Source organism: Salvelinus sp. IW2-2015, linkage group LG23 (assembly GCF_002910315.2).
Source record: "Salvelinus sp. IW2-2015 linkage group LG23, ASM291031v2, whole genome shotgun sequence".
Taxonomy (NCBI): domain Eukaryota; kingdom Metazoa; phylum Chordata; class Actinopteri; order Salmoniformes; family Salmonidae; genus Salvelinus; species Salvelinus sp. IW2-2015.
Genome location: NC_036863.1, coordinates 15509630 through 15530940, shown reverse-complemented (window position 1 = coordinate 15530940; position 21311 = coordinate 15509630). Strand labels below are relative to the sequence as shown.

Below are 21311 nucleotides of genomic sequence, written 5' to 3'. Positions count from 1 at the left end.
AGGAGAAATGCTCACTAATAAGAATGTAAACAAATTTGTGCAAAACATTTCAGAGAATTAAGCTTTTTGTGCATACGGAAGATTTCTGGGATCTTTTATCTCAGCTCATGAAACATGGAAACAATACTTTACATGTTGTGTTTATATTTTTGTTATATTCTGTATATACACTGCTCAAAAAAATAAGGGAACACTAAAATAACACATCCTAGATCTGAATGAATGAAATATTCTTATTAAATACTTTTTCTTTACATAGTTGAATGTGCTGACAACAAAATCACACAACAATATATCAATGGAAATCAAATTTACAACCATGAGTCTGGATTTGGGTCACACTCAAAATTAAAGTGGAAAACCACACTACAGGCTGATCCAACTTTGATGTAATGTCCTTAAAACAAGTCAAAATGAGCCCAGTAGTTGTGTGCCTCCACGTGCCTGTATGACCTCCCTACAACCCTGGGCATGCTCCTGATGAGGTGGCGGATGTGTCCTGAGGGATCTCCTCCCAGACCTGGACTAAAGCATCCGCCAACTCCTGGACAGTCTGTGGTGCAACGTGGCGTTGGTGGATGGAGCGAGACATGATGTCCCAGATGTGCTCAATTGGATTCAGGTCTGGGGAACGCGGGCCAGTCATAGCATCAATGCCTTCCTCTTGCAGGAACTGCTGACACACTCCAGCCACATAGGTCTAGCATTGTCTTGCATTAGGAGAACCCAGGGCCAACCGCACCAGCATATGTCTCACAAGGGTCTGAGGATCTCATCTCGGTACCTAATGGCAGTCAGCACCTCTGGCGAGCACATGGAGGGCTGTGCGGCCCCCAAAGAAATGCCACCCCACACCATGACTGACCCACCGCCAAACTGGTCATGCTGGAGATGTTGCAGGCAGCAGAACGTTCTCCACGGCGTCTCCAGACTCTGTCACGTCTGTCACATGTGCTCAATGTGAACCTGCTTTCATCTGTGAAGAGCACAGGGCGCCAGTGGCGAATTTCCAATCTTGGTGTTCTCGGCAAATTCCAAACGTCTGCACGTGTTGGCTGTAAGCACAACCCCACCTTGGACGTCGGGCCTCATACCACCCTCATGGAGTCTGTTTCTGACCGGTTTGAGCAACACATGCACATTGTGGCTGCTGGAGGTCATTTTGCAGGCTCTGGCAGTGCTCCTCCTGCTCTTCCTTGCACAAAGGCGGAGGTAGCAGTCTGCTGGCTGGGTTGTTGCCCTCCTACGCCTCCTCCACGTCTCCTGATGTACTGGCCTGTCTCCTGTAGCGCCTCATGCTCTGACACTACGCTGACAGACACAGCAAACCTTCTTGCCACAGCTCGCATTGATGTGCCATCCTTGGATGAGCTGCACTACCTTAGCCACTTGTGTGGTTGTAGACTCCGTCCATGCTACCACTAGAGTGAAACACCGCCAGCATTCAAAAGTGACTAAAACATCAGCCAGGAAGCATAGGAACTGAGAAGTGGTCTGTGGTCACCACCTGTAGAACCACTCCTTTATTGGGGGTGTCTTGCTAATTGCCTATAATTTCCACCTGTTGTCTATTCCATTTGCACAACAGCATGTGAAATTTATTGTCAATCAGTGTTGCATCCTAAGTGGACAGTTTGATTTCACAGAAGTGTGATTGACTCGGAGTTACATTGTGTTGTTTAAGTGTTCCCTTTATTTTTTTGAGCAGTGTATATCTAAATATATTGAACTCTGACATTGCTTGTTCTAATATTTATTAATTTCTTTCTTTTTAGTTTTGGAWTATGTGTGCATTGGTTTTGAGCTAGAAACACAAGCATTTTGATGCACCTGTGATATAATATGCAAATTAACTTTGATTAGAAATGTGGCTTTACACACAAATGTTAATTAGGTGCAATGTCCAGGTGGCATAGTGTCACGGATTCCCCCAGTACTGCTGCTCATTCCGTGCACCAGTTCCGGAGGTCTATGTCATCGGCCTCTAGGCATCGCTGAACTGTCTCATTATGCACACCTGATTCCAATTCTCCTGATTAGTAATTGTATATATGTGCCCTCTGTTCACCATTGTCTGGTCGGTTATTGTTCCCATTGTCCTTTTCCCTCTTGTCGCGTACCTGTGCTTTGTTATTTCGGCTCGCTTGCGTGTGTATTGTACACTTGTTATTACGGGTCTCGTCCCGTGTATTGTTGTGCATTTGTTACTACGGGTCTACCCCCGTGTAGTGTATTGCGGGTCTCGTCCCGTGTATTTATTAGAGGTTTAACCTTGCTCTTTTGTTTGGGTTACATCCCTGTGTTTTTGTATACGTGTTTGTTTTGGGCTTCGTCCCCTTGCCTTTCATGGCATGTGATATTAAAACCTCCTATTACGTATTCCCGCGTCTGTCTCCAATCATTTATTCAACGTGACATATAGCCTGTTAAATACTGTACATTTTCTAATATCATTGTGTATTAATACCATTGTCTCAACTTCCCTGGGCTCCAATAACAAACTGCCTCCTTATATTGAAACAAGGGCTCTTCCCTTGTCTCTCCTCCCTCCCCATCTCCCTCCACTTAAACATTTCATTCTCTGGGAGTGTGGGAGTTCTCTGGGAGGTTGAAAAAGTGTACAGGCCACGCATGAGTGGATGTGGGAATGCTGGGGGCTAGGTGGAAGTCCCGTAATCATAGCTAGTGGAGTGTGGAACGGCACAAGCACTGTGTCACTAGATATTCCTGTCACTAGATATTCCTGTCACTGGGGACAAGGAGGGGTGGTGAAGAAGAGGTGGTGTTGGTGAGGGGGTCCTCTATCTATTGCCTTCTACCTTTTTCCATCTCTATCTTTCTTTGCTTACTGTCTTTCTGTCTCCATTGTCGTGACGCTGTACATACCGTTCTCACTTTGTCTCTTCCACATTCCCTGACTTTGACTCACTCATTTTCTCTATCTTCATTCTCTTATACCTCCTTCCCGACCTCCCTCTGCTTCAGTCTAACTCTTTTCCGTCTGACTGTCTATCTTCATTCCCTACTTTGCTTAAAGAGGTACATGTTACACTGTACCATCCTCTCTTTCAATCTTATTCAATACCTCTCTTCTCCTTCTCTCTACCCACCCCCCTCCCTATTTATATATAAATTCCCGTTGTACTTTATCAAAAATATTTTYAAAGTCAGTTATGAATACTAGGCCTGGTTTCCCAGATTTTTCAGTGTTCTATTGTTTCCAGTACTTGTCTTTTATTATCTCCAATGTATCGTCCATGTCAAAAACCTGTCTGATTAGGATGAACAATACCTTTTTAATTCTATGCGCTATGCAATTCGCTCGAATTTTGCATCACAACACTGAAGTGTAAGGGGCCTCCATTTTTTWAAATGGACTGGATCGCTATATTTACCACCTGGGTCCTGTTTTAGTCATAGTGAAATCAGACCTTCTTGTTGAGTATCTGTATATTTTTATAGGAGTGGTTAAAACATGCTAATAACGGTCCGCTGAGTACATWAAAAAAATGGATATCCCTCAATTGGTATGCATGCCATCCAACCCTTGAGTTTCCCTGGCTTAAAGGCTTTAATTGCATCAATAAGTTCCTCCTCTGTAATTTGGCCTTCACATGAGTCTTTCTGTACAGCTGTTAATTCTACATTATTAATAGAAATGGAGGAGACTGAAACAAAAACTTATGCTTAAAGTACTTTGCTTCCTCTTTCAAAATATTGGTGACTGTCATTTGTAACAAGTTTCAGTTAATTCTTTTTGGTAGCATTTCTATGTTGAAAATTAAAAAATGATTTGGTGCATTTTACCCCATCTTCCATCCAGTTTGCTTTATTTTTTTGAATATATTACACTTGGTTTTTCTTCAAAAAGTTCCTCCAGTTCTTTTTGTTTTTCCTCTAACTTATTCTCTACCTCTCTGGTACAGTTTATATTCCTGTCTATCTGTACTGTTAGTCCATCTACTTCCTTTGTTAATATGAACTCTTTTGACCTATATTGCTTTTGTTTTAAAGATGAGTATTGCATTGCATAGCCCCTAAAAGGACATTTAAAAGTGTCACATACAATAAAGGGATCTGCTGTACCTATGTTATGTCAGAAAARGTCCGTCTTGGTTAAAAACAAGTAGTCTTACAATAGGCTTTGCTTACATTGCCAATATCCTCGCCCACTTGAATTCTGTAAGACCAATGTATATGCAAATGATTTGATGGTCCGACCRCATTCTGTCCCCTATCAACACTTTTTACTTTTGGGGCAAGCGAGAATGACATAAGAAAGTAGTCAAGATGACTAGCTTGATTTAGCCTCTGCCATATACAGTACCAGTCAAAAGTTTGGACACACCTACTCATTCAAGGATTTTTCTTTATTTTTTACTATTTTCTATATTGTAGAATAATAGTGAATACATAAACTATGAAATAACACATATAGAATCATGTAGTAACCAAAAAAGTGTTTAACAAATCAAAATATATTTGACATTCTTCAAAGTCGCCACCTTTTGCCTTGATGCTCACCCATCCGGGGGCTTTGGCTTTGTTTGACCAACCCTGTCAGGCAGGCTCAGACTCTTGAGCGGACGATGCTGCTTTAGTGGGTCTTTGACCACGTTTATCTTTCTGTCTTGGTGGAGTATAGACTACTTGCAGTAGGCCTATAAAACAGATAAAGATAACAGATCCTTCGTGTGTGGGTCGCTCAGGTGGGTGTCTAGGATATAGGGTTGACGAAGGTTCCATCGTGATAGGACAATAAATAAATAAACTATATTGTAATTTATTTTCAAATGCATATCCCATATCTGCATAAAATTGAAAACTCTCTCTGTCACAACTCCTGCTCGCAGACACACATGGGCTCTGGCTTTTGCAACCAAATTCACTTTTTCACTCACTTAACCCAACACACTTTTTCAATCACACAAACACACACCCCATCTTCCACCACATGTACAGTGGGGAGAACAAGTATTTGATACACTGCCGATTTTGCAGGTTTTCCTACTTACAAAGCATGTAGAGGTCTGTAATTTTTATCATAGGTACACTTCAACTGTGAGAGACGGAATCTAAAACAAAAATCCAGAAAATCACATTGTATGATTTTTAAGTCATTAATTAGCATTTTATTGCATGACATAAGTATTTGATCACCTACCAACCAGTAAGAATTCCGGCTCTCACAGACCTGTTAGTTTTCTTTAAAGAAGCCCTCCTGTCTCCACTCATTACTGTATTAACTGCAACCTGGTTTGAACTCGTTACCTGTATAAAAGACACCTGTCCACACACTCATCAAACAGACTCCAACCTCTCCACAATGGCCAAGACCAGAGAGCTGTGTAAGGACATCAGATAAAATTGTAGACCTGCACAAGGCGGGATGGGCTACAGGACAATAGGCAAGCAGCTTGGTGAGAAGGAACAACTGTTGGCGCAATTATTAGAAAATAGAAGAAAATAGAAGAAGTTCAAGATGATGGTCAATCACCTCGTCCTGGGGCTCCATGCAAGATCTCACCTCGTGGGGCATCAATGATCATGAGGAAGTGAGGGATCAGCCAGAACTACACGGCAGGACCTGGTCAATGACCTGAAGAGAGCTGGGACCACAGTCTCAAAGAAAACCATTAGTAACACACTACGCCGTCATGGATTAAATCCTGCAGCGCACACAAGGTCCCCTGCTCAAGCAGGCGCATGTCCAGGCCCGTCTGAAGTTTGCCATGACCATCTGGATGATCCAGAGGAGGAATGGGAGAAGGTCATGTGGTCTGATGATTCAAAATATAGCTTTTGGTCTAAACTCCACTCGCCGTGTTTGGAGAAGAAGAAGGATGAGTACAACCCCAAGAACACCATCCCAACCGTGAAGCATGGAGGTGGAAACATCATCTTTGGGGATGCTTTTCTGCAAAGGGGACAGGACGACTGCACGTATTGAGGGGAGATGGATGGGCCATGTATTGCGAGATCTTAGCCAACAACCTCCTTCCCTCAGTAAGACATTGATGATGGGTCGTGCTGGGTCTTCCAGCATGACAACGACCCGAAACACACAGCCAGGGCAACTAAGGAGTGGCTCCGTAAAAGAAGTATCTCAAGGTCCTGGAGTGGCCTAGCCAGTCTCCAGACCTGAACCCAAATAAAAATCTTTGGAGGGAGCTGAAAGTCCGTATTGCCAGCGACAGCCCCGAAACCTGAAGGATCTGGAGAAGGTCTGTTATGGAGGAGTGGGCCAAAACCCTGCTGCAGTGTGTGCAAACCTGGTCAAGAAACTACAGGAAACGTATGATCTCTGTAATTGCAAACAAAGGATTCTGTACCAAATATTAAGTTCTGCTTTTCTGATGTATCAAATACTTATGTCATGCAATAAAATGCTAATTAATTACTTAAAAATCATACAATGTGATTTTCGGGATTTTTGTTTTAGATTCCGTCTCTCACAGTTGAAGTGTACCTATGATAAAAATTACAGACCTCTACATGCTTTGTAAGTAGGAAAACCTGCAAAATCGGCAGTGTATCAAATACTTGTTCTCCCCACTGTACATACCCACATACTGTGCCTTCGATGTCCTCTGTTTGCGGTGGTTTTATTTGTATCATGTTATTCCTGCCTAATCTCAGGCTTTTGAGTACGTTTGTGTTCCAGTTCCTTATTTGAAGATCTATTATTTAATTAATTGTACTTTCTTTTAATGCTATCTTATCTATTTATAAATACTATAAATAGAAACTTAATTACAAATTATTTTACTACATTCCCTATCTTGAATGGTATAGTGTATTTGAATTGTATTTCTTTATCAATTGTTGTATTTTATCATCTTTTTTAAAATTACAATCCCTACCATGGATAGTGTTCGTTGTTGGGTATTATCAAGTATTGATGGCTAGCTTGCCTTGCACTCAAGTTTCTTCTGTCACCATGGTGGGGTACTGCAGCTTGTTTGACACTATTTCAGGCACTGCTGTTATGCCATCGCAGGGCATCTTAATTCCATGTGAGGAGAAAGAAGTGCACAATAATGCATGCAACACAATAACTAATACTCTCTCTGTGCAAGGGTCTAAAATGAGATTACATGATCAGGTTGACAGTTCCAAATTCATTGTGTATGTGCGTCAGGGCGGGATTTTGAGTACTTCTATGTCTCTCAAATGTTACTGCGTGCCGTGACTGCACAAGGACAATGAACAAACAATTCTGTAAATGGTGGTTGGTATACACAATTCACACCAAACAAAGCATCACAAAACTCATATTTAATGTGTCCCCAGTTGTACGGCATGTGTTTAGGGTGGTGGTGGATAGGGGATGGAAGAGTAATGAACCCGATCATAACTTTACTTCTTGAAAAAGACGTTGTCGTCCTCCCAGAACCAGGTGTAGGTGAGGTTGCCAGGGTAGGCCTCGGCCAGGCAGTCCAGCTTGGCGGCCTGGGATATGTTCACCGTCAGGTTCTGGGGAGGGGACACGATGAACGGTGGCCCTGGAGGGACACAAAGCACAAAACAATGGCAATTAGTTACATTCCCTTTTTTTTCTTTTTTTCTTTTTTTTTACATGTACTCAAACACATTAAACAGGAGAAGATATGAGAAAAARAATACAGTCCAATCATCTGCCGAACCAGACCCTCTTGCTTTAGCTCACATAGCATTTCGTTCCCTTATGATTTTAGTAAGTTCCTCAGTAAACCAAGGGTTCTCTCTGCCCTTAATCCTATTTTTTTTWAAAAGGGGCATGCCTATTGCATACATCCTGGAATTGTCACGGATCCCCCTGGTACTGCTGCTCATTCCATTCACCAGCTACGGAGGTCTACGTCACCAGCTTTCTAGGCTTCACTGAACTGGATCATTACCACCAACCCCGGACTGTCTTCGTCTCATTACACACACCTGGTTCCCATTCCACCTGATTAGTATGTTATATAAACTCAGCAAAGAAAGAAACGTCCTCTCAATTAACTGCGTTTATTTTCATCAAACTTAACATGTGTAAAATATTTTTATGAACATAACAGGATTCAACAACTGAGACATAAACTGAACAAGTTCCACAGACATGGCTAACATAAATGGAATAATGTTTCCCTCAACAAAGGGGGGTCAAAATCAAAAGTAAGTCAGTATCTGGTGTGATCACCAGCTGCATTAAGTATTGCAGTGCATCTCCTCCTCATGGACTGCACCAGATTTGCCAGTGCTTGCTGTGAGATGTTACCCCACTCTTCCACCAAGGCACCTGCAAGTTCCCAGACATTTCTGGGGGGAATGGCCCTAGCCCTCACCCTCCGATCCAACAGGTCCCAAATGTGCTCAATGGGATTGAGATCCGGGCTCTTCGCTGGCCATGGCAGAACACTGACATTCCTGTCTTGCAGGAAATCACGCACAGAACGAGCAGTATGCTGGGGGCATTGTCATGCTGGAGGGTCATGTCAGGATGAGCCTGCAAGAAGGGTACCACATGAGGGAGGGGGATGTCTTCCCTGTAACGCACAGCGTTGAGATTGCCTGCAATGACAACAAGCTCAGTCCGATGATGCTGTGACACACGCCCCAGACCATGACGGACCCTCCACCCAAATCGATCCCGCTCAAGAGTACATGCCTCAGTGTAACGCTCATTCCTTCGACGATAAACACAAATCCGACCATCATCCCTGGTGAGACAAAACCGCGACTCGTCAGTGAAGAGCACTTTTTGCCAGTCCTGTCTGGTCCAGCTACGGTGGGTTTGTGCCCTTAGGCGACGTTGTTGCCGGTGATGTCTGGTGAGGACCTGCCTGACAACAAGCCTCAGTCCAGCCTCTCTCAGCCTATTGCGGACAATCTGAGCACTGATGGAGGGATTGTGCGTTCCTGGTGTAACTCGGGCAGTTGTTTGTTGCCATCCTGTACCTGTCCCGCAGGTGTGATGTTCGGATGTACCGATCCTGTGCAGGTCAGCTGTCCATCCTGTCTCCCTGTAGCGCTGTCTTAGGCGTCTCACAGTACGGACATTGCAATTTATTGCCCTGGCACATCTGCGAGTCCTCATGCCTCCTTGCAGCATGCCTAAGGCACGTTCACGCAAATGGGCCATCCTTTTCTTTTTGGTGTTTTTCAGAGTCAGTAGAAAGGCCCCTTTAGTGTCCTATGTTTTCATAACTGTGACCTTAATTGCCTACCGTCTGTAAGCTGTTAGTGTCTTAACGACCGTTCCACAGGTGCATGTTCATTAATTGTTTATGGTTCATTGAACAAGCATGGGAAACAGTTTTAAACCCTTTACAATGAAGATCTGTGAAGTTATTTGGAATTTACAAATTATCTTTGAAAGACAGGGTCCTGAAAGGGACGTTTCTTTTTTTGCTGAGTTTGTGCCTTCTGTTCCCCATTGTCCTTGTCGGTGTTTGTTCCCATATCCGTTGGTCTTGTGACTACCTGTGCTTTGTTGTTTCGGCTTTCGTGCTACGTGTATTGTGCACTTGTTATTTTTGGTCTTGTCCCGTGTAGTGTTATTACAGGTCTCGTCCCATGTAATTATTAGAGGTTAAACCTCGCTCTTTTGTTTGGGTTACATCCCTGTGTATTTTATATCCACTACCGTTCAAAAGTTTTGGGTCACTTAGATATTTCCTTGTTTTTGAAAAAAAAGCAAATTTTTGTCCATTAAAATAACATCAAATTGATCAGAAATACAGTGTAGACATTGTTCATGTTGTAAATGACTATTGGATCTGGAAACGGCAGATTTTTTATGGAATATCTACATAGGCGTAAAGAGGCCCATTATCAGCAACCATCACTCCTGTTTTCCAATGGAACGTTGTGATAGCTAATCCAAGTTTATAATTTTAAAAGGCTAATTGATCATTAGAAAACCCTTTTGCAATTATGTTAGCACAGCTGAAAACTGTTGTCCTGATTAAAGAAGCAATAAAACTGAACCTTCTTGGTCAAATAGCCCTTACACAGCCTGGAGATGTGTTGGGTCATTGTCCTGTTGCAAAACAAATGATAGTCCCACTAAGTGCAAACCAGTTAGGATGGTGTATCGCTGCAGAATGCTGTGGTAGCCATGCTGGTTAAGTGTGCCTTAAATTCTAAATAAATCACAGACAGTGTCACCAGCAAAGCCCCCCCACACCATCACACCTACTTCTCCATGCTTCACAGTGGGAACAACACAGGTGGAGATCATCCGTTCACCTACTCTGCGTCTTACAAAGACAAAGACAAATCTCAAATTTGGACTCATCAGACCAAAGGACAGATTTCCACTGGTCTAATGTCCATTGCTTGTGTTTCTTGGCCCAAGCAAGTCTCTTCTTCTTATTGGTGTCCTTTAGTAGTGGTTTCTTTGCAGTAATTCGACCATGAAGTCCTGATTCATGCAGTCCCCTCTGAACAGTTGATGTTGAGATGTGTCTGAACTCTGAAGCATTTATTTGGGCTGCAATTTCTGAGGCTGGTAATTCTAATGAACTTATCCTCTACAGCAGAGGTAACTTTTGGTCTTCCTTTCCTGTGTCGGTCCTCATGAGAGCCAGTTTCATCATAGCGCTTGATGGTTTTTGCAACTGCACTTGAAGAAACTTTCAAAGTTCTTGAAATTTTCCGGATTGACTGACCTTCATGTAATGATCGACTGTCATTTCTCTTTGCTTATTTGAGCTGTTCTTGCCATAATATGGACTTTTACCAAATATGGCCATCTTCTGTATACCACCCCTACCTTGTCACAACACAACTGATTGGCTCAAATGCATTAAGAAGGAAATAAATTCCACAAATGAACTTTTAACAAGGCACACCTGTTAATTGAAATGCATTCCAGGTGACTACCTCATGAAGCTGGTTGAGAGAATGCCAAGAGTGTGCAAAGCTGTCATCAAGGCAAAGGGTGGCTATTTGAAGAATCTCAAATATAAAATATATTTTGATTTGTTAAACTCTTTTTGGGTTACTACATGATTCCATATGTGTTATTTCATAGTTTTGATGTCTTCATAAAGAAAAAAAGAAATAAAGAAAAACCCTTGATTGAGTAGGTGTGTCCAAACTTTTGACTGGTACTGCATATATTTTTTTGTATTTTACCCCTTTTTGTCCCCAATTTTGTGATATCAAATTGCAATCCAATTACCATCTTGCCTCATTGCTGCAACTCCCCAATGGGCTCGGGAGAAGCGAAGGTCAAGTCATGTGTCCTCTGAAACATGACCCACCAAGCCGCGCTTTTTAACACCCGCCCGCTTAACCTGGAAGCCAGCCGCACCAATGTTTCGGAGGAAACACAGGTCAACTGACGACCGCAGTTTGCCTGCAGGCGCCCGGCCCGCCACAAGGAGTCGCTAGAGCGTGATGAGCCAATTAAAGCCCCTCTGGCCAAACCCTCCCCTAACCCGGACGACGCTGGGCCCATTGTGCACCGCCCTATGAGACTCCCGGTCACGGCCGGTTGTGACAGCCTGGGAATGAACCCGGTTCTGTAGTGACGCCTTAGACTGCTGCACCACTCGGGAGGCCTAGACAACCATTTTTAAGTCAAAACTGTAACTAGGTCACTCAGGAACATTCAATGTAATCTTGTTAAGCAACTCCAGTGTTAATGTCCTGCTGAAAGGTGAATTTATCTCCCAGTGTCTGTTGGAAAGCAGACTGAACCAGGTTTTCCCTCTAGGATTTTGCCTATGCTAAGCTCTATTCCTGCATACCACCCTGCATACCACTGCTGGCTTGCTTCTGAAGCTAAGCAGGGTTGGTCCTGGTCAGTCCCTGGATGGGAGACCAGGTGCTGCTGGAAGTGGTGTTGGAGGGCCAGTAGGAGGCACTCTTTCCTCTGGTCTAAACAAAGATCCCAATGCCCCAGGGCAGTGATTGGGGACACTGCTCTGTGTAGGGTGCTGTCTTTCGGATGGGACGTTAAACGGGTGTCCTGACTCTCTGAGGTCATTAAAGATCCCATGGCACTTATCGTAAGAGTAGGGGTGTTAACCCCGGTGTCCTGGCTAAATTCCCAATCTGGCCCTCAACCATCACGGTCACCTAATAATCCCCAGTTTACAATTGGCTCATTCATCCCCCCTCCTCTCCCCTGTAACTATTCCCCAGGTCGTTGCTGCAAATGAGAACGTGTTCTCAGTCAACTTACCTGGTAAAATAACGGTAAATTTAAATAAATACATTCCTTGCTATTTTCCTCTATTCCATACCCATAACATGATGCAGCCACCATGTTTGAAAATATGAAGAGTGGTACTCAGTGATGTGTTGTGTTGTGTTGGATTTGTCCCAAAAATAATGCTTTGCATTCAAGACGTGAAGTTCATTTCTTTACCACATTTTTTGCAGTTTTACTTTGGTGCCTTATGGGGATGCATGTTTTGGAATATTCTGTACAGGATACTTCTTTTCACTCTGTCACGGAGTAACTACAATGTTGTAGATCCATCCTCCAACCGAGTTAGGAATGACGCCTGTATCTTTGTAGTGACTGGGTGTAGCGATACACCATCCAACGTGTAATAAACAAGAATATAAATGCAACATGTAAAGTGTTGGTTCCATGTTTCATGAGCTGAAATAAAAGATCCCAGAAATGTTCTAAATGCACAAAAAGCTTATTTCTCAAAAATGTTGTGCACAAATTTGTTTACATCCCTGTTAGTGAGCATTTCTTTGCCAAGATAATTCATCCACCTGCCAGGTGGGGTATATCAAGAGGCTGATTAAACAGCATGATCATTTTACAGGTGCACCTTGTACTGGTGACAATACAAGGCCACTCTAAAATGTGCAGCTTGGCCACTGACATGCTGGAGAAGTGTGCTCTTAACGGATGAATCCCGGTTTCAACTGTAGCAGGCCGATGGCAGACAGCGTGCATGGCGTCATCTGGGCGAGCGGTTTGCTGATGTCAACTTTATGAACAGAGTGCCCCATGGTGGCTGTGGAGTTATGGTATGGGCAGGCATAAGCTACGGACAACAAACACAATTGCATTTTATCGATGGCAATTTAAGTGCACAGAGATACCGTGAGGAGATCCTGAGGCCCATTATCATGCCATTCATCCGCCGTCATCACCTCATGTTTCAGCATGATAATGCACAGCCCCATGTCGAAAGATCTGTACACAATTCCTGGAAGCTGAAAATGTCCCAGTTCTTCCATTGCCTGCATACTCACCAGACATGCCACCCATTGAGCATGTTTGGGATGCTCTGATTGACGTGTACGACAGTGTTCCAGTTCCCGCCAATATCCAGCAACTTCGCACCGCCATTGTAGAGGAGTGGGACAACATTCAGCAGGCCACAATCAACAGCCTGATCAACTGCATGAGGCAAATGGTGGTCACACCAGATACTGACTGGTTTTCTGATCCACGCTCCTACCTTTTTTTTAGGTATCTGTGACCAACAGATGCATATCTGTATTCCCAGTCATGTGAAATCCATAGATTAGGGTCTAATACGTTTATTTAAATTTACTTATTTGAACTGTAACTCAGTAAAATCTTAATTGTTGCATGTTGCGTTTTTAGTTTTGTTAAGTGTAATAACCTTACCATGCTCAAAGGGATATTCAATGTCTGATGTTTTTATTTTTTATTACCCATCTAACAATAAGTGCCTTCTTTGCGAGGCATTCAAAAACCTCCCTGGTCTTTGTGATTGAATCTGTGTTTGAAATTCACTGCTTGACTGAGGGACCATACAGCTAATTGTATATGTGGGGTACAGAGATGAGGTACTCATTGAAAAATCATGTTAAACACTATTATTGCAAACAGAGTGAGTCCATGCAACTTATTATGTGTCTTGTTTAGCAGATGTTCAGTCCTGAACTTATTTAGGTTTGCCATAACAAAGGCGTTGAATACTTATTGACTCAAGACATTTCAGCTTTACATTTTTTATTAATTTGCAAACATTTCTAAAAACATAATTCCCCTTTGACATTATGGGGTATTGTGTGTAGGCCAGTGACACAAAATCTCAATGTATTCCATTATACATTCAGGCTGAACACAACAAAAAGTCAAGGGGTGTGAATAGTTTCTGAAGGCACTGTAAGTGGAATAGTGGTGAGTGAGAAAAGAGGGAAAGATGGCCTATGATATCTTATCAGTCATTTCAGCTCATTTCATCTGCCTGCACCGATGGAAAATCCTCAAATCCATGTCATAACGTGTGCGTACACACAAACATACTCAGCACACACAAACATACATTTTAGTAATTTAGCAGATGCAAAGCTGAGCTGATTGCAGAGTCCATAATACAAAACACACACACCCACCCACACAGTCCATCCCCCTCCTTAAGCCAGCTTGGTGATTTTGGCTGGCAGCCTAATATGGTAGTTCTGATCCAGAGCCCAGGGCCTGAGCCTCTAACAGGGGAAGGATTCKTATCTGCAAACCCACTGTGTGTGGGTGTGTATGGGTGTGTGAGTGTGTATGGGTGTGTGTGTGTGTGTATGTATAGCAGGGGCACAACTGGAAATGCTGCCTGCTGCAGATTTGCTTAGTTGATCTGGTGGCGATCGGATTCGGTGGCTTTCCAATAGGAACACCGAATTAACATAATCCCTACCCCCAGAGTCATTTGCCAATCAAAAGCCACCACCTTTAAAACCTGCATCATCAGACATCATCAGACAGACAGACAGACATACAGAGAGCTTGTTAAAGCCTTAATCCTCAGACATGCTCCATATGGCAGCCAATTAGCTCCTGTAGTGGTAGACCTCATAGGCACACACACACTTACACATCTTCCTGCACATGCACATACGTACACCCGCCCACTGCTGCACGTAGGTATACATGCACTCACACACAGACACAAACACACAGACGTTGAGTTGTGGTGAGGCTACCTTGGACAAGCAGGCGTGTGGTGTGGACAACCTCCCCCTGGATGCTGTAGGCTCGGCAGGTGTACGCCCCTCTGTCCTCGCGCCTGACCAACAGCACCGTCAGACTCCCATCAGACACCTGGGGAGGGAGAGGACACCATCAAATAATTATTACTGATTGAATACTGTACTTTCTGATTTTACTTCCTGGCATAGGGTACCATCAATATGGCCGCCAGTCCACTAATCAGGGAACATAGACTTGAATAGTGATTGACATTCTAGAAGAGATTCTATGACAGACGTTGGACACTCACCATTCCCTTACATATTTTGGATCACTATCTGTACAACAATAAAGCACTGCAATCGGCACTAAATAACACCCATGTTACAAAATACAAAAGCCCATGTTCTGTTGTAGGCTAGCCTGTGTTGGGCTGGTGTGGGCTAGCCTGTGTAGGGCTGGTGTGGGCTTGGTGTGGTCTAGCCTGTGTTGGGTTGGTGTGGGCTTGGTGTGGTCTAGCCTGTGTAGGGCTGGTGTGGGCTTGGTGTGGTCTAGCCTGTGTTGGGTTGGTGTGGGCTTGGTGTGGTCTAGCCTGTGTTGGCTGAAATGTTGGGTTGGCTATTGGTGTGGGCTAGCCTGTGTTGGGCTGGTGTGGGCTAGCCTTTGTTTGGGCTGGTGTGGGCTCGCCTGTGTTGGGTTGGTGTGGGCTAGCCTGTTTTGGACTGTGTGGGATTGATGTGGGCTAGCCTGTGTTGGGCTGGTGTGGACTAGCCTTGTTGGGCTGGTGGGTGGGCTCGCCTGTGTTGGGCTGGTGTGGGCTAGCCTGTTTTTGGACTAATGTGGGATTGGTGTGGGCTAGCCTGTGTTGGGCTGGTGTGGACTAGCCTGTGTTGGGCTGGTGTGGGCTAGCCTGTGTTGGGCTGGTGTGGGCTAGCATGTGTTGGGCTGGTGTGGGCTAGCCTGTTTTGGACTGATGTGGGATTGGTGTGGGCTAGCCCGTGTTGGGCTGGTGTGGGCTAGCCCGTGCCCACCTTGCCCACCGAATACTCAAATTGGGCCAATGGGGTCATGTTTGCTGGGAATAACCACTGGACCAGGCATTTAACCAGTTTTATCATTACATCATATAATACATCATTTCTTATGAGTGTAACTATTAGTGTTATCGTTTTATATGTATACATGTATGTTTATGCATGTACCAATTAGCACTACTCACCTAGCCCCTTGTGGGATAAATAGAGCAGAACTGACACTTACAGCCTATAACATAAAGACTGTAAATTACACACTACTCAAGCACTACATAAACCATGGCTGCCACATAGTGCTGTCACTGTGAGAAATGAATCATCTCTCTCTCATTTCCCAGAGTACAGGATGGGACACGACTTGTTGTCCGACAAGAAACAACGTTTGGGAGATCAAGTTACACTACACTACTTCCATAGTGGTGCAACACACAACCTGAGCAGAAAGCTAACTTTCAGTCAGTCTCACTGTAGCCATTCATTAATTACTTTTGACAAATTCCTAAATCATTACACAGTTATTTATGTTATCTATAGACAGTGGTTTTTACAGGCATTTACTCAATAGAGCCAGAGTCATTGATTCTCACATTCTCCCCCTCAAATCTAAACGACCAATTAAAGGCCAAGTACAGTGGTCTTGATATCCATATGAAATCATTTCTAGATAACATTAATAGTTCACCCACATGTGTTACTGTACATGTGGTAGATGTGTTACTGTACATGTGGTAGATGTGTTACTGTACATGTGGTAGATGTGTTACTGTACATGTGGTAGATGTGTATACTGTGATCATAGTGATACATGTGTTACTGTCGTGTGGTAGAATGTGTTACTGTAACAGTGGTAGATGTGTATACTGTACATGTGGTAGATGTGTTACTGTACATGTGGTAGATGTGTTACTGTACATGTGGTAGATGTGTTACTGTAATGTGATACATGTGTTCTGTACATGTGGTAGCTGTGTGTAGCATGTGGTAGATTGTTACTGTACAGTGGTAGATTGTGTTACTGTAACGTGGTAGATGTGTTCTGTACATGTGGGTAGATGTGTTACTGTAGCATGTGGTAGATGGTGATTACTGTACATGTGGATAGATGTGTTACTGTACATGTGGTAGATGTGTTACTGTACATGGGTAGATGTGATTACTGTAACAGTGGTAGATGTGTTACTGTACAGTGGGTAGATGTGTTTACTGTACAGTGGAGATGTGTTACTGTACATGTGGATGAATGTGTTACTGTACATGTGATACATGTGTTACTTTACATGTGGTAAGATGTGTTACTGTACATGTGGTAGATGGTGTTACTGTACATGTGAGTAACTGTGTTACTGTACATGGTGGTAGATGTGTTACTGTACACGTGGTAGATGTGTTACTGTACATGGTGATAATGTGTTACTGTACATGTGGTGATTGTTTTACTGTACAGTGGTAGATGTGTTACTGTAGCTGTGGTAATGTGTTCTGTACATGTGGTAGATGTGTTACTGTACATGTGGTAGATGTGTTGACTGGTACATGTGTATGACATGTGGTTTTACTGTACATGTGGGTAGGATGTGTTACTGTAACGTGGTAGATTGTGTTGTACATGTAGTTCCATGTGGTTAGATTGGTTGTTACTGTACAGTGGTGATGTGTTACTGTAGCATGTGGGTAGAGTGTGTACTGTGTAGATGTGGTAGATGTGTTACTGTACAGTGTAATGTGTTACTGTACAGTGTGGGTAGATGTGTTACTGTACAGTGGTAGATGTGTTACTGTGTAGCATGTGTACTGGTGTTGTTAGGTTGTACATGTGGTAGATGTGTTATGTGTACACGTGGTAGATGTGGTTACTGGTACAGGTGTGGTAGATGTGTTACTGTACATGTGGTAGATGTGTTACTGTACATGTGGTAGATGTGTTACTGTACATGTGGTACATGTGGTATAGCGAGACCAGGTCAACAGGATGACAGACGTAGTAGTAAGTGAGATGTGGTGTGTGTGTATGTCTGCAGGTGTATGTGTGCTTGAGTGAGAGTGTGTGCTTCCCATGCAACCGTCACCTTTAGTTTCCACCAAAGACTAACAGTACTTTCAACAACCAATCAACCACCTGTTACCCAATGAAAAAGCGGGCCATATGACATCACCATCTTACATTACAAAAGAAAATACAGAAATAATTAATATATTTATACGGAGAGAACAAACTCCACTACCACCCTTCTTCAATGCACAATGTGACAGAGGCGTACCATAAGCTTAGCCAGAAAATCCTCTGAGAATGCACACGGGGACTACGGACTCAGCAAACATTAGTCAGACTAAAAGCCGTACAGTATAATTACCGTAATTTAACGGAGGGTGTAAAAAAAGACAACACAACAAAAACAAAAAGAATGTTGAAAACACCAAATGCCTCGTGGGAAAATGAGGACAGACTTTTTTTTTCTGATAAAAAGGGTGAAATTAACTCAAAATATTTGTTTTTGTTTTTCTGGTTTAAACGGATAAACAAATTGATAAGATTAGTCTTTTTCCAGTAAAATGGGGGAGAATAGTCAAGACCTCTTAAATCGATATTTTCTTAAACAGCCTGTCTACTGTTTATAAATACTGTTCTGTCCATAACTGGCCGCTGCTGTCACGTTCCTGACCTTATTTTCCCTTATTTTGTATTTATTTAGTATGGTCAGGGCGTGAGTTGGGGTGGGTTGTCTATGTGTGTTTTCTATGTTGGGGTTTTTGTGTTCGGCCTGGTATGATTCTCAATCAGAGGCAGCTGTCAATCGTTGTCCCTGATTGAGAATCATACTTAGGCAGCCGGGGTTTCACGTGTGGTTTGTGGGTGTTTGTTCCTTGTTAGTGTTTCGCCACACGGGACTGTCACGGTAGTTTAATTTGTTATTTTGTATCGCATATTGTTTTCGTGTCTATTAAATTACCATGGAAACYAACCACTCTGCATATTGGTCCGATCCTTCTCGCCTCTCCTCGTCCGAGGAGGAGGACGACATAGACTATCGTTACAGCTGCACTATTCAACAGAACAGCTACGCATCTCCTTAAGCACTACAGTGCCTTCACATTTTATTGTATTACAAAGTGGGATTAAAATAGATTTAATTGTCATTTTTTGTCAACAATATACATAAAATACTTTGTTTATGTCAAAGTGGAAGAAAAATTCTGTTTTTTAAGATAAATATAAAAATGCATAATTAATATTGTCATTGCATAAGTATTCAGCCCATTTATTTAGGCAAGCCTCAATGAGTTAGGAGTAAAATGTGGTTTAACAAATCACATACATGGACTCACTCTGTGAAATAATAGGCGTTGGGATGATTTTTTATGACAAACCCTTCCGCTTTCCCCCAGAGATACATACAGTAGGGGCAATACCAAAATAATGTCAGTGATCTAATGATTCTGTCTCTTCGTAGCAAAGTCTGCAGAGGTGAGATGGTTGTATGCCCCATATAAGGTGCACTCGGAAAGTATTCCGACCACTTCACTTTTTCCATATTTTGTTACATTACAGCCTAATTCTAAAATTGATTAAATAGGTTTTTTCCCCTCATCAATCTACACACAATACCCCATAATGACACTGGCTCTCATGAGGACCGCCACAGGAAAGGAAGACCCAGAGTTACCTCTGCTGCAGAGGATAAGTTCATTAGAGTTAACTGCACCTTAGATTGCAGCCCAAATGCTTCACAGAGTAAATGTATTTTTTTTTTTTTTAAAACCTTTATTTAACTAAGGAAGTCAGTTAAGAACAAATTCTTATTTTCAACAACAGCCTAGGAACAGTGGGTTAACTGCCTTGTTCAGGGGCAGAATTACATATTTTTACCTTGTCAGCTCAAGGACTCGATCTTGCAACCTTTCGGTTCCTAGTCCAACGCTCTAACCACGAGGCTACCTGCCACCCCAAGTAACAGACACATCGCAACATCAACTGTTCAGAGGTCGGCCTTCATGGTCAAATTGCTGCAAAGAAACCACTACTAAAGGACACCAATAATAAGAAGATACTTGCTTGGGCCAAGAAACACGAGCAATGGACATCGGTGGAGTCCAAATTTGAGATTTTTGGTTCCAACCGCTTTGTAAGATGCAGAGTAGGTGAACGGATGATCTCTACGTTTGTAGTTCCCACCGTGAAGCATGAAGGAGGAGGTGTTATGGTGTGGGGGTGATTTTCTGGTGACACTGTCAGTGATTCATTTAGAATTCAAGGCACACTTAACCAGCATGGCTACCACAGCATTCTGCAGTGATACACCATCCCATCTGGTTTGCGCTTAGTGGGACTATCATTTGTTTTTCAACAGGACAATGACCCAACACACCTCCAGGCTGTGTAAAGGCTATTTGACCAAGAAGGAGACTGTTGGAGTGCTGCATCAGATGACCTGGCCTCCACAATCATCCGACCTCAACCCAATTGAGATGGTTTGGGATGAGTTGGACCGCAGAGTGAAGGAAAATAAGCTAACAAGTGCTCAGAATATATGGGAACTCCTTCAAGMCTGTTGGAATAGCATTCCAGGTGAAGCTGGTTGAGAGAATGCCAAGATTGTGCAAAGCTGTCATCAAGGCAAAGGGTGGCTACTTTGAATAATCTAAAATATATTTGGATTTGTTTAACACTTTTTTGGTTACTACTGTCTCTTCCTGTTTGTAACAGGTCACAGGAGACGAGAGTGGAGGCTGCAGCCGTGCAGTCCTCAATCAGAGGGCCCACATAGGCAAAGAGATGGACGACTAAGTCTACCTTGAGGGGGGTCTTACAACTGGGAAGAGGGAAGGAGAGCAGGAAGTGTGTGTAAATAGTCTAAAGCGGCCACCTGTCCTTAATCTGCACTGATATGAAAAAAAAACCAGGATGTGTGTAAGCGATAGGTGTTGGATACTTTGCATGCACCAGTTCAGTGTGATCATCACTGGATGTTCTGGGGTTTTCAGATCAAAGTAGAGCTCTGATACGAAGACAAAGCGGGAAAAAATAAAGCTAGATTACCTATCGCCTCAATAACCCTCTCCTCCTCCCTCTCTTTCTCTCTCTCTCTCTCTCTCTCTCTCTCTCTCTCGTCTCTCTCTCTCTCTCTCTCCTCTCTCTCTCTCTCTCTCATCTCTCTCTCCTTCTCTCTCTCTCTCTCTCTCTCTCTCTCTCTCTCTCTTCTCTCTCTCTCTCCTCTCCTCCTCTTCTTCTCTCTCTCTCTCTCTCTCTCTCTCTCTCTCTCCTCTTCTCTCTCTCCTCTCTCTCTCTCTTCTCCTCTCTCCCTCTCTCATTACCACACTTAACTCTCCTCTTTTCTCTGTGCATGTGTGTATGTGTCTCAGGGAGAGGAGATAGATAGATGGCAGCTGAAAAGAACACA

At 43.2% G+C, this 21311-nt stretch overlaps 1 protein-coding gene across 1 annotated transcript in view; it reads right to left on the bottom strand.

Annotated features, from left to right (window-relative positions):
* The window catches only part of LOC111951135 (protein turtle homolog B-like), a 191200-nt gene that overhangs the window by 69946 nt on the left and 99943 nt on the right, over positions 1-21311 (bottom strand). The window contains exons 5-6 of the mRNA XM_070434387.1: positions 14896-15013; positions 7364-7505 (exon numbers count right to left, since the gene is read on the bottom strand). Coding sequence (XP_070290488.1) covers positions 7364-7505; positions 14896-15013 — 260 coding nt within the window. The remainder of the gene's footprint in view (positions 1-7363; positions 7506-14895; positions 15014-21311) is intronic.